Source organism: Grammomys surdaster, unplaced genomic scaffold (assembly GCF_004785775.1).
Source record: "Grammomys surdaster isolate TR1022 unplaced genomic scaffold, NIH_TR_1.0 372, whole genome shotgun sequence".
NCBI lineage: Eukaryota > Metazoa > Chordata > Mammalia > Rodentia > Muridae > Grammomys > Grammomys surdaster.
The window spans coordinates 9,268,467-9,285,416 of NW_021604791.1; the positions used below are offsets into that span (position 1 = coordinate 9,268,467).

The 16,950-nt window shown below is 43.1% G+C and overlaps 1 protein-coding gene across 1 annotated transcript in view; it reads right to left on the reverse strand.

The window, feature by feature from the left end:
• Positions 1 to 12,309: 12,309 nt before the first annotated feature.
• Spata18 (spermatogenesis associated 18) overlaps positions 12,310 to 16,950 on the reverse strand; it is a 32,244-nt gene continuing 27,603 nt past the window's right edge. The window contains exons 11-14 of the mRNA XM_028780831.1: positions 16,391 to 16,514; positions 14,756 to 14,839; positions 12,754 to 12,799; positions 12,310 to 12,446 (exon numbers count right to left, since the gene is read on the reverse strand). Coding sequence (XP_028636664.1) covers positions 12,439 to 12,446; positions 12,754 to 12,799; positions 14,756 to 14,839; positions 16,391 to 16,514 — 262 coding nt within the window. The 3' untranslated portion in view covers positions 12,310 to 12,438. The remainder of the gene's footprint in view (positions 12,447 to 12,753; positions 12,800 to 14,755; positions 14,840 to 16,390; positions 16,515 to 16,950) is intronic.

Genomic DNA, 16,950 nt, shown 5'->3' on the forward strand with positions numbered 1-16,950 from the left:
AGAGAGAGAGAGAGAGAGAGAGAGAGAGAGAGAGAGAGAGAGAGAGAACACTAGCTAGCTTGGAATGGCAGGGGCTTTTTGATCTTTAAAGCCCACTCCTAGTGACACACACCCTCCTACAAGGCCATACCTCCTAATCCTAACCCCTCCCAAACTGTCCCAACAGTTAAAACAGTATTCAAATATGAGTCTGTAAGGGCCATTCTCATTCAAACCATCACAGTAAGTCTCTGGGAAGTTACACAATGTCCTTGAGTTCACAAAGGAGTCATGGGCAGAGCCAGGGTTTCCGGGCATCTGACTTAAATCCAAGATCTAAGAAGGAGCCCAAAGATCAAACCACCTATCCTGGTACCCAAAGGGTAAAGGGTTAGTTCTTTTTCAATAATGGTGTTGTATGTGGCCCCAGGAGACAGGAATGGAATATGAGACCAAAGAAAGTGAACAGATTGGCTGCCATCTCAGAGACAGAGGCCAGTGTTCACACCTTTGCTTCTATAGTATCTGCCACTCTTCTCCACTGGCATAGTTTAAATATGGTTGAAGTGTGTCCCCCAAAGGTCCAAGTACTAGAAGCTGGTCTGAAGCACAGTAGCATCGAGGTAATAGAACCTCTAATAAGGGGACCCAGTAGAAGACATCTGCTCATGACAGCTTGCATCATCGTCGTGAATGGCTTAATGTTGTCTCACAGGAGTGAAACAGGTCTTGGGAGACTGAGAGTATTTCTTGTGAAAATGTGAGGCTGGCGCATCCCTTCCTGTCCCGTTTTGGAACATGACATCCACCATTGTCACATCCTCTCTCATCAATGTGAGGCAATCCGCAGTAAAGCCCTCACCAAAGTCTACTGGGTACCGGTGCCATACTGCTGCTGAGCTTTCAGAATTATAAACAAACAAACCTCTTTATTAGCTGCCTAACCTTTGGCATTCTAGTATCACAAAGCTACAACATCCACCTGTTTCTCGTGGCTCTTTCCTCCCCACTTCAAATGCATCCCTCCTACAGATTCCTCCACAAGCCTTCTCTTTCACTCTCTCCCTTTAAGCACACAAGGGGAACTCCCACCTGCTAGTAGGAAACCTTGTTAGAGTTAAAAGAGTCTTCCTAGCTAGAGGAAAACACCAAAGAGAGAAGAAATAAAAAAGATGAAAAGGAATTCAGATTGACAGTATGTATCTGCAAGATGATGCCCTGTTGGGGGTCAATGTAGGTTATTTCTGATCTTCTGTCTCTATCCTCTTGGTTCTACTGTATCTACCAGAGCCCTTGGTACTCCTCAGCCCCTACACAATGGAGATATGGTCCTATAGATGAAGCCATTCCTCATTTAAGGACGTGCCCTGGGACGTGCCGTGTCTTGGTCTCAGAATCTGGTCTCAGAGTGAAATCTCTCACCCAGGAAAGATGCAGGAAGATCCTAAAACAGAAACCTACTAACCTTTGTCCAGGATTGCCTGAGAACAAAATGCCACTAATCTCTGACATCCTGGGAGGATTTATCTTCATCTTAAAAAGATATTGGCACTCTATGTCTGAAGCTTCTGACCTACAGTTTACAGCTGGAAGGGATCCTGGTACCCTGTGTCTGAAGCTGGCATCCACTCCACTCGGAAGCTACTCTGGGAGGCATGGGTGGCTTCAAGAATCATGGCCGATCAGACTCTCTGCCTTCCCTTTTGGACACAAGCTTCTGTACTAGGATACTTCGCACATTCAAGGCAAAACCATCCAGAGCAGTCTCCAGCTTGTGTCATGCCAGAGTCTGAGGTGGACAGTGAGCTTGCCTACTTTTGAGGAAAGGACCAAATCCCATCTTGCTTGGGCTGGTCTTGAGAAGTGCTGGTCTAAGTCAGGAGGAACCATCCATGGTATCAGGCAATGTCTTCATCTCAGTGCACCCTACTATCCCAAGTGACTTGGAAGCCCATGTTCCCTGGGGAGCCCAGACAGTCTGCTGTTCTCAAAGCTCTGAACAAGGGAAAGTGATGAAGTCATACCCAGCTGTCTTCTCTCAAAAAAAATTTTGGAGACTGTTCTGTTTAACATCATACTCTCCCTGTTCCTCCCTCCTCATTTGCTGTGCCTCCCTCTGGGCTCTGGGATATCAAAGGTCAAGGGTCAATAGTCAGGCAGAGCTGACACTCCAGGCAAGACTGTGGGACACTGTGAACATCATGGAACAAGCCTGCTGGCCCTGGTGTCTGCTGATTGTAGCTACATGTGCACATTTAAAGGGAACAAAGGAAACACAAGACACCAAGACAATTATTTGGAGTTTCTGACAATAAAAAATGGGACAGACTTTCACCTATGGAGAAAAGCCACGGAGGGTGACAGGAGAGCCCAAGTGGACAGCTTGTTATAAAGGGCTCAGCCAACAGACTGGATTCATACCCTGTTCCCATGTACGCATTTCATATGTAAAGTATTCAGGAAAAACTAAGGTGCAGCCTCACACATGTATAAGTCAGTCATGTGCCTTTATCTGAACACTTGGGACGCAGAGACATGTGAATATCTGTGAGTTTAAGGCCAGCCTAGTTTACATAATGAGTTCTAAGCCAGCCAGGGCCACTTAGTCTCTGCATTGAAAAAGAGAGAGAGAGAGAGAGAGAGAGAGAGAGAGAGAGAGAGAGAGAGAGAGAGAGAGAGGAGAAAGGAGGGAGGGAGGGAGAGAGGGGGGGGGTGGGAGGGTGGGAGGGAGAGAGGGAGGGAAAGGGAGAGGGAGAAAGGGAAACAGTGGGAGAGAGAAAAAGTGGAGGGCAGAGAGAAAGGGACATAGAAAGAGACATAAAGGACACAGAGATGCAGAGAGAAGAAAACAGAAATTGGTTCATATAAGCAAGGCTGGTTTGTTTTTGTAAAAGCTTGAGGAAGTATTCTGATGTTAATTCCCTCCCTAAAATTACTAAACTACATTTTTTTAAACTATGTGTAAGTATACCAAGTGGATACCTGCTCTCTATAGAAGCCAAAAGAAATCGTCAAAACCCCTGGAACAGGAATGACAGGCAGTTGTAAGCCACCATGTGGATGCTGGGAATAGAACCCAGACCCTCTGCAAGGTCAGCCAGTGCTCCTAATTGCTAGGTTCTCTCTCCAGTGCCTCTATTTTCAAACATTAAAAATCAAACCAGAAACTTGCTGGGGGTCCAGTATATTATGCAAAGGAAAATGGAAGGCTTCTTTGGTACCCACAGCTTTACTGCCAACATTGGCATATTTAGAAATTAATGACTATATTTAAATGCATTTGATTCTCTGGGAAAGGGGATCTTAAGAGAAAGGTAGTTTAGTGGGGCTTCTCCAAGCAAACTCTCAGAATGTGGAGTGCTAGTGTTAGGTTAACTTTGCTTAGGGCAGCTCTTCATCAGTCAAAAAGATACACATTTCAGAACCCTCAGCCAAAGAATGTACAGTAGAGCCACATCCAGCAGTCAGCCAGGTTCCACCATCTGTCCGTATCTGTCTTTCCATCTTTCCAACACAAGATGTTCTCTTTCAATATGAATGAAGATATTTTACTCAAATAAAAGCTTCTGGCTGCTGGATTCCTTCAGTTGGGCTCACTGTTCTTTTGGAAGATTAATCACACTATTTTTAGAAAAGCCAGTAATGTCAGACTGACAGTTCACCTCTATGATCAGGCCAGGACCTGAAACGCCTCCAGGAATAAGGTGGCAGTTGGGCTGGCAGGATCTGTTCCTACCCACAGCCTTATCACTAGATATGGGAACTGAGCTAGGCATTGTCACACACACACACACACACACACAAACACACACACACACTCTTTGGTTTCACAACAGCAGAGACAAGTTACTGATACATGCTATTTCATCTAGAATGAGAAAAGAAGTCACTTCTTGGATTGGATTTTGTTTCCAGCAGGACTTAATGAACAGACACAAATCACTATAGGCGTCTACCAGCCAAGTTAAGCTGGTTTGGAGACAGCCCAGTAATTCAGAGCTTGGACAATACATTCCCATAATACCCTAAGATGTTGACACAGCTCATCATAGATTTATTTCCCTGTTTCTTGATACTGCGTTAAAACGTTATTATTACTGAGTTATTGGCATCTAAAGCAACGGCTTAAGTTACCTCATTTGAATTCAAATGCTGATCTATTATATTTTTCCTCTTGCCCAGGCTTACTGCAGGCCACTGAGTGCTGTGCAGTTCCAGGGTACACTGTTCTCAGAATGGTCTGTCTCAAGCAGTAATGCCACTGCAGGTCTCACAGTTTGGTTGTAGGTTCTTCTCAACAAAAACCTTCATTCCCACTATAAATCAGCTGTGTCCCAGAGCAGATTGGCAAGGACCATTTTGCTTTCTCAATTGCAGCAAGACTTCTTTTTTAAAGATAATATTTTTATTAATACTTTGAGAATTTGTACAAGCAAACAATGCTTTGATTATATTTACCCCAGATCATCCACCTAACTCCTCCCAGATCTAGCCCCCATTTTCTCTGCACTCTGTCCCAAGGTCGTGTCCTGTTTCCTCTTAATTTACCAAGTCTAGTTTGTGTTCCTCATACCCTCATATACTTGGTTGTGGGGCCAATCCACTGGATTGTGATCAGTCTACCAGAGCCACACCCCTGAAAATAAAAGGATTTTCCCTCCACTCGAAGATGTGAACTGTCAGCAGCATTCCCTATCAATGTTAGATGTTGCCTGGCTTGGTCTTGTGCGTACTTTTGCAGCAGACCACAGCTGCTATAAGACAGCTCTCCATCTGTTTGTGTGGGTTAGGGTTAGGGTTAGGGTTTGGGTTAGGGTTAGGGTTAGGGTTAGGGTTTGTGTGTATATGTGTCTTCCTGAGTTTGTGTGCATCGTGTATGTGAAATTGCCTTTAGAGGCCAGAAGAGGGCATCAGATCCTCTGCAACTGACATGAAGGCGAACATTAGTCATAGTGTGAGTGCTGAGAATGCAGCCCAGGTCCTCTGCCAGACAGGAAGAGTAAAACCTGACGTCCCACACAGTTCATTGCATTCATCTCTGTAAGAATTCCAGGTTGGTGGTGTGAGGTTGAATTTTTCAAATACCAAGATAGATACATAGATTCATAGACAGACAGACAGACAGACAGACACATAGATACATAGACAGATGATAGATAGATAGATAGATAGATAGATAGATAGATAGATAGATAGATACATACATACATACATAGATAGATACATAAATAGATACATTGATAGATACATAGACAGATACATAGACGGACATATAGACACATACACATAGATACATAGATACATAAATACATAGATAGATGATTCACAAATGATAGATGATTGATAGATGAGAGATTATTGATAGATGACAGATACATAGAGATGATTGATAGATGATAGATTATTGATAAATGAAATAGATGATAGATAGATGGATAGATAGATAGATAGATAGATGATGGATGGATAGATAGATAGACAAGAATTACTCCCACCCTCACCCCTTGTGCTTAAGAAGTTGTCTCTTGAGCCTTAAGAGGAGCAAGCACATGCATCCTTTATGTGGTGCTACGACATAGCTGTTTAGTAGATTTTCTGACACGCTGTATTTTTATTCTGACCATTCATTATCAATATAAGCTTTTTTCCAAGTTTACAGTGAGCAGTTAAGCTAGTGATGACGCTGTAGAGACTATCTAGGGCTAATTTACTTTTTATTTTTGAACCGTTACCGACAGGAAGCGTGTTCCTCTCATTTCCTAAGCAATATTGCCATCTAGTGCCTTCTCCCAGACATTTCCCAGGGAGATGCTAGGCCACAGGCCTGAGTTGCCCTGGGAAGTGCTGCCTGCTGGGATTTCTTCCAACTGTGGCAGCAGCTACTTAGGGGGCGGGAGGTCACGCCATGAAGAATTCCGACTTTGATTTCCTAAATGCAATTCTATTCCCTATTACATCCTCACCGTTAGATATTCAATGGAGAAAGGTTGATTCAAACGGAGAAACATTGAAGAGAGCCATCATTTCCAGCTAACCTTGTTTAGAGAATTAGTAACCCAGCCAAGCCTCTCAAAAGTTATCTCACTCAAATTAGGGTTACATGGGGCTCTTTCTTTAGAACCTACCTTTCACCACTATGATGCTTGGTGTCGGCCAATTATATTGAGCTTTCAAAGAAGGGTGTGGGGGGCTTCATTGTTCATTAGGGAACAAAGCAAGTTCATTTCTGACAGTTCTGGGGTCATTGATATTTTTTCAGTGTAGAAGTCCAAACTGTTCTATTGAAGGTCTGAGGGAATTCCAGTCACGGCAGACCACCTGTGGGGTCTGATGTTCAGATATCACCTTCTCTCGTTTGGGATTTTCCTCTAGAGACACGAGAGTAATAACAAGCCTGGGTCATCCAGGGAACTCCTAGTTTCTTTTGGCATGTGACAGCGACTCTTCAGATGCACTCATGGAGGAGTCATAGGCCTAGCTATGACCCCAGCTTTCAATCACACATGCTGAGCACAGATCTCTGCGATGTAAGGGAGTATAGAAATATATTTTTCTCAACAACAAAACAATGTATCCAACACTAAGAACAAGAACATATTTTCTATACATATACATATACATATACATATATATATATGAAATAAAATGAGACTTCTCTCCCAGCCTCTTGTTTTATCGACAATCTAGCTGTCTGGCCAATGATTTGCCATAGGTTCTAGCTACAGATGCAGATAAGGACGACATATGCTTAATTTTCAGTGGTTTACAATATTTCTGGATTGAAACAAGTAGTTGAGTTCACTCATAGTCTTTAGGTTACACAGCATACGCTGTTGAGAAAGTTCCAGGCGTTACATTGGATCTACTGTGTCCTGTTTGAGGGTCAATAAAGCCTGATCTTAGGCCAGTATTTCCAAACCTGCCTGTTTTTGCTGATACAAATGCCCCCCAGAGACTGTTACTAGGCTTGACGGAAACCCACAGATGCATCTTCGATGTGCATACCAAGTATTTTTGTCAACAATTTGGGAAATACTAGCTAATATTTTCATTGAATTCAATGAGCTGGGAATAACCGTAGCTCAGATTTATTGTGCATCTAATTTATCTTTTTAAGTTGTTTTTAACAGCCTAAATATTTAAAGTCAGGAATTATTTGAAAGTTCAGTAAAATGAATGCATTCTATGAATCAGGACATATGTGAACTTTTATGTGAAACGTCATTTGCTGTCTTCAGAGCCAGTCATACTTAGCTTAAAGGTTAGATGCTTATATGTAAGAGGACATGCATGGCTGTCAAACAGATGAGAACACCCAAAACCAGGAAAAGGGAGAAATTCACAGAGAACCAGGGAGAAATTAGAAATGCAAATGTAAAGACATAAAGTAAGGGATTTAAAGGAAGACGTACACACTGGACAAATTCTGGTATCAGCATTGGAAATGGAGGGAATTTTATCTTATAATACAAACGTATAATATACAATGTTATATAATATATGTTAGAAAACAAAATAAGCATATATAAAACACACAAGAGATTCCCGATTGGGGCCTTTTTTGGGTAACCGGTTGTATTCGTACACCTTTTACTACTATAATAAAATACTAGAGGCAGATTTTTTTATACTAAAGAAGTAAGCTTTATTGTAGCTTAAGGTCCTGAAGGTACGTGGGACAGAGAGTGATGGTCTTCTTGCTAACAGAGTCCACAGACAGCACCGAGTTCCACACAGCAGAAAATACTGAGTACATGTGTTTATGTCTCTTCTGTAGCCACCAGGACTGAATCATTCCCTGCCCAAGGACACTATCACCTCCCCTAGGCGTGTGTTTATTAGATGACATCACTCTGATATGTCAATCTCTTGTAAAAGTTGATATGATGGTTGTCATTAGTCATCCCCATATTCAATTCTTGTAAAAAAAAAAAAAATGCATCCTAAAGACAAACATGTCCTGAAACTGGGTTTCTCAAATGCCACCCTGCAAGAGCTCTGTCAGAATCTCTCTCCAACAACTGAAAGTCAAGTCCTGGACTATCCTGTCACAACAGCAAAAGCTTCTGGAATGATAACAAAGGGAACTTGCTCCATCCCACCTCCCCCACAGGGCTGGACCAGTGCTGACATCTGCTAGTCTATGGCAGTGCTCTGATCTAAAGAGACACAACTATCATGGGAATGTAATGCCTCCCCAGTGCCCCAAGGAAAGAAATGAGTTACTAAAGGACCTGATTGGTAACATGACACCCAAGATCTTCCGACAACTGCCCAATGACTATGTAGCTTTTCTAGTACACTTTACAGCACGTTTTAACGAATCATTTCATTACTAAAGTTTCTAAAAGCACTATAACTCAGTTTGTAATTAAATCTGCAATACACACACTTGCCAGTCACCCAGTAGAAGGAAACAGATGCCCACCTTTGATGGAGAATCATGGGTGACAATTTGGAAAGCGTGTCCGTGCAAACCCCTGCTGGGCAGCTTTTTCAAATGTGGAATTGTCCACTCGAAGTTTGTTTGAAATGAGAAAGCTGGCTGCCATACTACTCTCGAGGCCTCTGCTCCGTCCTGGATGAAGGCTAACCTGCCATTCTAAATATCGTTTATTCGTGTGGTTCCTGGGCTCATAGTTCCATGATCTAATGCAGTTTGTAAATGCTAGTTTCTTTAAATTTCCATAACATCTTTACCCTCGATTATATGCATAAAATTACTCAAAGCAATAGCACTAAGAAATCTTCCACCAACTCCGGCCCTACAGAATGATCTCAGCAGCGCTCTGCCCATTGTAGCATGGATGTATGGCGTGCCTAGAAACAGATTAGAGTGGTCAGCAAATGCCCTGCTGTAAACATGGGTGGAGCAACCAGCTATGCTGATGGGGCATGTTCAAAGCCATGTCCTAGGAGCTGCTTCTTCCTTCTTATACCGACTTCTTTTAGCAATGTCAGGATTATAGATTCTAGAGTTCTATTCTCTAGTATACTTAACCACACTCTTCTACCCTTCCCTTCCATAGTACTCATCCCCCCCTTCAGTGTGTGTGTGTGTGTGTGTGTGTGTGTGTGTGTGTGTGTGTGTACATGTGGATGTGAGTACATGTATGTATGAGTTGAATGTGGAGGCCGGATGTCTTCCTCAATTTGTCTCCACCTTATTTTCTTTTTCTTTTTCCCCCCCTTCCCCTTCTCCCTCTTGCTCCAGCCCCACTCACTCTGGGCTCCTGCTCACTCCAAGGCCCTGCTTGCTCATATGAGGGCATCAGATCTCATTACAGATGGTTGTGTGCCACCATGTGGTTGCTGAGATTTGAACTCATGACCTCCGGAAGAGCAGTCAGTGCTCTTAACTGCTAACCCATATCACCTGTCCCACTCCACCTTATTTTCAGATATGAGACTGATGCTCTGCCTACTGCACTAAGGAGGCACCCATACCACCTTATTTTCAAGACACTCTCCCCACCCCCATCGACCTGAGCTCACCTGTTGATCTTAGGCAAGGTGACCGGGAGTTCCTGCGGTGGGCCAGTCTCCACCCTCCCAGCACTGGAGTGAGATACAGGATGGACTGTCATGGTCAGTCTTATGAGAACTAAGATCCAAACTCAGATCTTTACATGCGCTCAGCAAGGCCTTTACTGAAGGAGCCCTCTACCTGCTCCATCTTGTTTAATCAAGAGTTACTTGCCTGATAATATTTTTGAATCCTACAATTGATAGCATTTTCCTTGCTATATTACTGGGCCTTACAGTGTGTTTTGCTTTCTGCTTGTTGAAACAAGGCCACCTTATGTGGCTCAGGCTGGCCACAATGCCATAGGGGGCATCCTGAACAGGTCAGAGGAACAGGGAATAAGAAAATACAGCCAGCAGCCATGCTTCCCCGTAGAGCTGAAGCTATCCCAGGGCAACTGCGGCAGGGTACAGTCACTGTTTACTTGAATGTGTGACCGTCGTTCACTTTCGTGGATTAGTGAATGTGGGGGCACCACCGAACCCAAGAATCTGGAAGAAATAACTCTACTGTGGTTTTATTATCAGATGCCAAATAACAACACAGAAACTCACCATTGACTCGGAGGACAAAACAAGAGCCTTCCAGCTTTAGATACCCACGTGCCATGAGGACAGGCCAGCCTTCTTTGGGTTTAGGGATGCGTTCCAAAAGATACTTTTGACCATTTGGCTTTCCCTGTGTGGCTATAGTTCAAGTTAGATGCTTGAGAAATGGCAAATGGCCCCATGGGAGTAGGAGTCAATGACTGGACTATTTTTCTGTAGTAGATCCTACTGCAGTTTCAGCATGGACTCGTAAGTCGGGTAAGACTGGCTTTCACTTGAAATGTTATCAAGAATAGTCCAGCATCTCAGAAAGTCACCTCTAAGGGTGATATGGCGCTTCCTGTGGTGGTGTGTAGCACTAGCTTGTGACTTCACATGTGGATGCTGGGTAAAATCCATCACTTAGTGCTTTAATTTTACTTTCAAGGATGGTCCTTGCCCATTCTTTACTAAAAAGTGTTATTGACAATTGCTCACAGTAGGTATACTATGTTAAATCCGTATGGCCATGTAGGTTGTGCTAACTTTAGAGGATATTCCAGGATATCCAGAGTAAACGCTTTGCTATGCAAAGCAATGAGTCTGTTAAAATTAAGAGAATGCTCACTTTTACCCAGTCTGCTCTTTCTATACTGACACTAAGCTCAGAGAGGTCAAGGAACTTGCTCAAGGTTACACAGCAAGCTAATGGTCAGTGGGCAACAAAGGTTACCAGGGTATAAAGCATTTCTTTCAGCACATGGCCTGGCATCAAAGAGATCATGGCAAAACACACATATGTGTGCATACACACACATACACACACACATACACACACACACACACACACACACACACACAAAGCGGAAAAACCCAAGCCTCAGAATGAGCTGCTGATCACAGGATTCAAGGAGCAGAGCCTAAGGGCGGCCCTCTACCCCTGCCCTCCAGCATAGGAGCAAGATGCTTAGAGAGGTTGGGTTTTGCATTTGTTTGTTCCATCCAAAAAGCATTTGCTGCTGGTTTGCACTCAGACACACGTGTATGTGTGTAAGGCCAGCCTGAAAGGGAAATCAGAAAAATAAAGAAACCCTGGTTTTCTGGAGAGAGGAATCGTCCATTCCTACTTTGACTATGTGCTCCCGAGTACACCACAGTGAAGCAGTCAAAAGAGATAAACTCCATTTAAAAATCGGTAAATCGTGGCTCAATGGTTAAAAAACCCCGGCTGCAGCTCCAAAGGACACAGGTTCAAAAATCAGTAAATCAAGCCCCTCTTTTGGGCCCTGAATGTATATCCTGCAGCCAGAGGGCTTTCGTGGGAGGTCTTCCAATCCAACTAGATACGTAAGTGGAGGGGTGGTCCAGATAAGCACTACATTTAAAACTTTGAAATCCTCCTGGTCAGGAGATAAACATCACACGATTAACAGCAGTCTCAAACTGACCTCTGACTGCAGCCGCGCTCTGCAGGAAACTCTCACACGGCCCAGTTCTGCTGTTCTTTTATTACTCCACGGTGATCAACCTTTAGTGTGTTGCCAGTCTATGAGCTGTTTAGTTTGTTAATTGATTAAGCCTGCACGTTAGTTAATTGATTAAGTTGGCTAACGGATTGTAAGAAAAGATGAAAAGAGGGAAATGTGGGGAGCGCTAGTTCTTGGACCCTTGAAGCCCTAGCTTTCAAATCTGAACTGATTAAATGACACCTATATACAGAGAGAGAGGAGGGGGGGAGGGAGAGAGAGAGAGAGAGAGAGAGAGAGAGCGGGAGGGAGGGAGAGAGAGAGAGAGAGTATAAAACAGAAAACTCACATGTTTTCCCAAAGAGAGAAGCAAGCTAATTAATTCTATCCTTTTAAATTAATGGCTTATTACTGGCTCCATCTACCCTAAGAAAATGGTACTGGAATAACTATGGTTGCCTTTGAACCCTTAAGAGGGGATCAGAAGACCAACTAAAAACTTCTCAGGAAGCTAAAATCTGAGTTAACAATGAGAGTGTTAACGACTGATCTGTAAACGAAAGTCCTTTCTTTGGGACTCAGCTGGACAATGACCTCTATGTTTGCTCCAAGAGTGGCTAGGAAAGAGCGCCCCCTGTACTTCGGGAGGGAAGTCCATACCTTTGAAATGGACTATGTTCAAATGAATATGATCCTATATGCCTATATAATCGTTTTTTATGAAATTAATGGAATTTGCTCCTATAAAATAAGATGAACTGCTATGTACCTAGAGTTACAAAGGCACTGGACCACAGCACTGAATGCTCTGTGCAGAGGGAGACACAGAATTGCCTTTTCATTTCATGTTAAGCGAGGTCGGAGGCAGACAAGGCAGGTGGGTGGATGCTCTGAAGAAGCTGGCTGTTCCAACTGTGGCAGACGAACGTGGCTGGTGGTTTTAATACCCTAAGGAGAGAAATAGACAGCTTGTAACTATGATCACGTTCTGCACATTCTTCAGAACTGCCTAACCGGAAAGAAATAACCCATCTTAGGTCAGGGCAGTTAAATCTCTCCATGGAGGTCGCTCTTTCTGTAACTCATGAGGCCAGCCCAAGTATCATCAACGAGAGGACCCAGAGATGACTTGAACTGTGTGAACTGGAGAGGAAAGATATTCCTCAGGGAATAACCATGTTGCTCCAAAATGTGGCCTATGCCAGAGAATATTTAAAAAGCAGAAAGCTTGCCCGGCCTTAATGGTCCCACTTACTTGCGAATGTACATCTTATTGGAGAAGGGCTTCGACTTCGAGATACCTGGAAATGGAAAAGTGCGATGTAGAGTCTACGAGCTCAGAGGGTGGATTACCCAGACATAGTTAATCCTTAAAACTCGCCAGTTTGTTGTTCTGGGGGACTGAGTGACCTGAGTCTCCCTAGGCTCAATAAGTAGATGTGTATCTAATTTGGTTTAAATTGTATCTTTGACTGGAAGTTGGGTTTTAAGAGAAGAAAAAATTTTAGCATAGTTAATAAGAGCTGACAGTGATAGGTTCAGTGGTTTAATAGAAGAGAACCTTTTAACGTAATTAACTAAATAGAGCTAAAAATCATGACATTAAGCTCAAAGACTCTTTATAAAACTTACCATGTGTCCAATCCCTGCCCTACTAAGGAAGGCTCTGGGCATCCACGAAAAAAAAAATAATTTTCACATCTCACCTTCACTAAGCGGAAACTACCACACTGAAACTCCAGGTCTGATATCTGCTACCTGCCTCTCTCCTGTCCTGACCTCTCAAACATATTAGGTAAAAAGATACTGTCCAAGACGGACTGTGGTCTGTGGAAATCGAGGCCTTATTTAAGCCTAAAAGACAGCCCGACTGAGGTATTTACATTTCATCTTGTAGGTGCCTTGCCTTATTGAAGGGAAAGACAGCTGGGCAGAGAGAAAAAGTTGGCTCAGTTTCATCTTTGAGAATGTATTGTATATCCTCATCTACACTTGAAGCTGTGTTGTTCTCCCTGAGCAAGAATGATAAAGAAAAGGAGGTGCAGACGTGTCTCAGGACTCAGTGCAGGGAATGCTCCCCTTGAATAAAACTTCTACTGAGAGTTCAGAGTTCAAGCCTCCAGGGCCTAGGGTACCATCTGCTAACTGTAATATGTAAAGTACCCTCCCCTCTGATACCCAGTCTCCTCTTGGGATAGAGAGACATCCCATCAGGATGCTCTTAAGGCTTTGTTTTTATAATGAGGTCACTAAATACATGAGCCCTTTTTTAACCTACTATTCAGACTTATTCGTGAATATATGTGGGTACATTTTGTAAAATTCCCAAGAGCAAGAAGACTGTGTCCGTCTTGTAGTTTTTTTCCACTTCCCTAGCATTTCTGATGTGGTTTTCTCCCTCTCTAACATCTGTTCATCCTAAAAGACTTAACCAAATACCAGCTTCTGTGAGCTGCTTCCTCAGCACCCCAAGGTCTTCGCGTGGTTGACTATATGACACCGTGTCACCCCATGGAGCTGTCAACTTGAGCTGCATCAGGATCCTCTTTGAGAACGGGGCCCAACACACATATAAATAAGTACACTTGAAGGGTTAGTAGATCGGTATCATGGTCCAGCCTCACATTTAACAGACATTGACTGAATGTTATCTGGCGAGTTAATGAACAGTGGTGGGCCACTGTGATGTTTTTAGGGATACAAATACTGTAAGTTTTCAAAAATGATTTTTATGTCATCTTTCACATTTAAATAGGAGATTAGTAATCTTTCCAAGGATGAATACACAAGAGAAACTAATTTTATCTTTCCTACTTTAAATTTGGGGACAAATGAATACCTTAACTGCCTTTTAGGAAATATTTCAGTCTAGGATTTTTATGTAATTCCTCCAAATTCATATATGGATTTCTAAAGGAATTAGGGACCTCTGTTCAGATCTGTGACTCAAATGTCCCATTTCCACATGTCCAACTGATATCTAACACCCTGGTCAAGGATGAAAAAAATAAGTAAAGTCTATTATTCCTTGAACTAACAAAATAGGAAAATTGGAAGGAAAAAAAAAAAACAACAAGCACTTCCGTTTCTTTCTAGAACGCTAAACTTCTTAGCCATAATAGGGCAAAAGAAAAGAAATCACATAGGTCATATCAAGGCAAGAGTTTCCTTTCTACTTATGGATTTGCAATCACCCCTTTCATAGGAAAGTATCACCGTACGAGGTTGTCTGCAGGAATGGCTACGCAGGAATGTACCGTGCTTATTCCAAAACGACCACGAGGACAGATGGGGCTTAAACTCCTGCTACGGCATCGCATTACTGGTCGCACAGAGCTCCACTGCAAGAAAAAGAGGAGGCAGAGAGACACTCACGGTCTGTGAGAGCAGATTCGGCTTACCATAGGCTTTAATGACCGGACAGCACTTCCCCTCGCCACCAGTGTGAACAAAGCTCCTAATCTTCCTGCAACATCCAATATTTGCCAAGAACGGCAACAGTAAAATCCCATTATAATGAACTCAAGGCTACTCGCATTCTGGGGCTCGCTCCGTGTTTCTCTTGAGGAAGCTCTTAGAAATCATGCTTGGCTTTGGGCTTGGGTGGGTGGTACGTTCAGTTTAGATCTCAACCACCTCAATGCTGCGCTGAGGTCATATATATATTACGGAAGAGAGAAATGTCACTGGACGCAGTTAAGAGGCCTCTGTTGACTGAGTCCAAAGGAGGAAGATTCTACACCAAATTGATGTGCTGTTTTGATTGTGAATCAATACAAAGGTCAAGTGTGGCTGACACACTTGGCGAGAGAAGAGATCAATCGACAATAACTACTTGACCTGAGCATAAAAAATGTGACTGAGTCCCCTCCTTCCCTTCCAAACAGCACTCCAACAGCGTAAAATTTCTATAAGGACAAGAATCGTGCTTTATGAAAATACTTGCTGTAGAGCACACGTTGTCAGACAAGATCCAATTTTCATAGGTTCAGCTTTTCAAGCATAAAACATTCTTAATGGAGATAGCTTTCACTACAATAGGATTTTTACCTTGTAAAACATTCACCAATATCCTAAGTTTGTTTTTAATAAACTGCCCTATCCCCTACTGTGTGCAACCTCAAAGCAACTCCCTCTCACCCAGTTCAGAGAACAGGAACACGATACACTACCCTGGCTTTGTTCTGGGCAAAGGGGCTCCCCTAGGAATACACCTGATTCTGTCTGGGAAAGGCTGAGGTAAATACTATGTCATGGTGTGTGCGTATCCAAAGTTTGTGGCCATGAGTCTCAGCACACCAACCCCTCCCACTCTCACACGTGTATGCACACTCACACACAGTAACACACACCACACACACTCACAGACATACCAGAGTCACACACACACACACACACACACACACCACCACCACCATCACCACACCAAAGACTCTATTTTGGAGGCTGTTGAATTTTTCAAGATGTTCAAACCATCTATAACCAAGAGCTATAGGAAGCACCCTTCCAAAGTCAACTGGCTTGCTTCCCACTACCTCTGTCCCACTTTCCTTCATCCTTCCCTTCCCTACACATCATACCAAGGAGAGAAAAACAGAATAAGTGTATAATTTCCCCCAAGTGGAGAACTGGGATGTCAATATATCTCTAAATGGAGGAGGTGAGCCAAGGCTAGCTCTGACTTCAACAGCAGCAATGACGTCGCTGCCAGGAGAATTACAAAGAATTGTGGGACAGTCCAAAAACAAGCAGCTGTTTCTCCTTCTCCTTTGTATGAAATCTTATCAAACAACTCTATCGACTTCTTTTATAGAATCTTTGGGTTTATAAATGTTCTCGAACTTGTGAAGCAAACACTGGGGATGAACTGTCACTATGCAAGGCCACCGTACAAAAGCCCCTCTCTTGGTGACAGCTTCTCCCTTCATAATGACACAGTCATTCTCCATGAGGGCAGGCCACACGTGATAAAAGACCAAGGGAGCTGTAAAGTCCGAGTCATAGCTGCGGCGGTACCTGTGGGAACACAAAGAGACCAAAGATCCTAAGAAACTGTTTTCCATACTAAGGATCAAACCCAGAGCAGAGTGCATGATAGACAAGCACTCTGGCCTGGACTATAGCCACCAGAGGGAAGTTAAGTGTTTAGGGGAAACCCAACTAAAATGTCCATTTTTGGCTAGGCTTAGATCTAAACAGTGATCAGATACTCATTCCTTGGTTCAAGAGATGGCTGTGTTCTCAGGCTGTTCTATTCCTCATGCTGGGCAATATTCCTCTATGGACAAAAGAAAAGAAATCTAAAGAAATGTTTAAATAAATAAATTGAAATGTGACTCAGTGGTCATATCCAAAGAGGAATAATTAACAGATCAGTGAGTATCTGAATGAAGATGTTGGGATCTCTCTCTCTCTCTCTCTCTCTCTCTCTCTCTCTCTCTCTCTCTCTCTC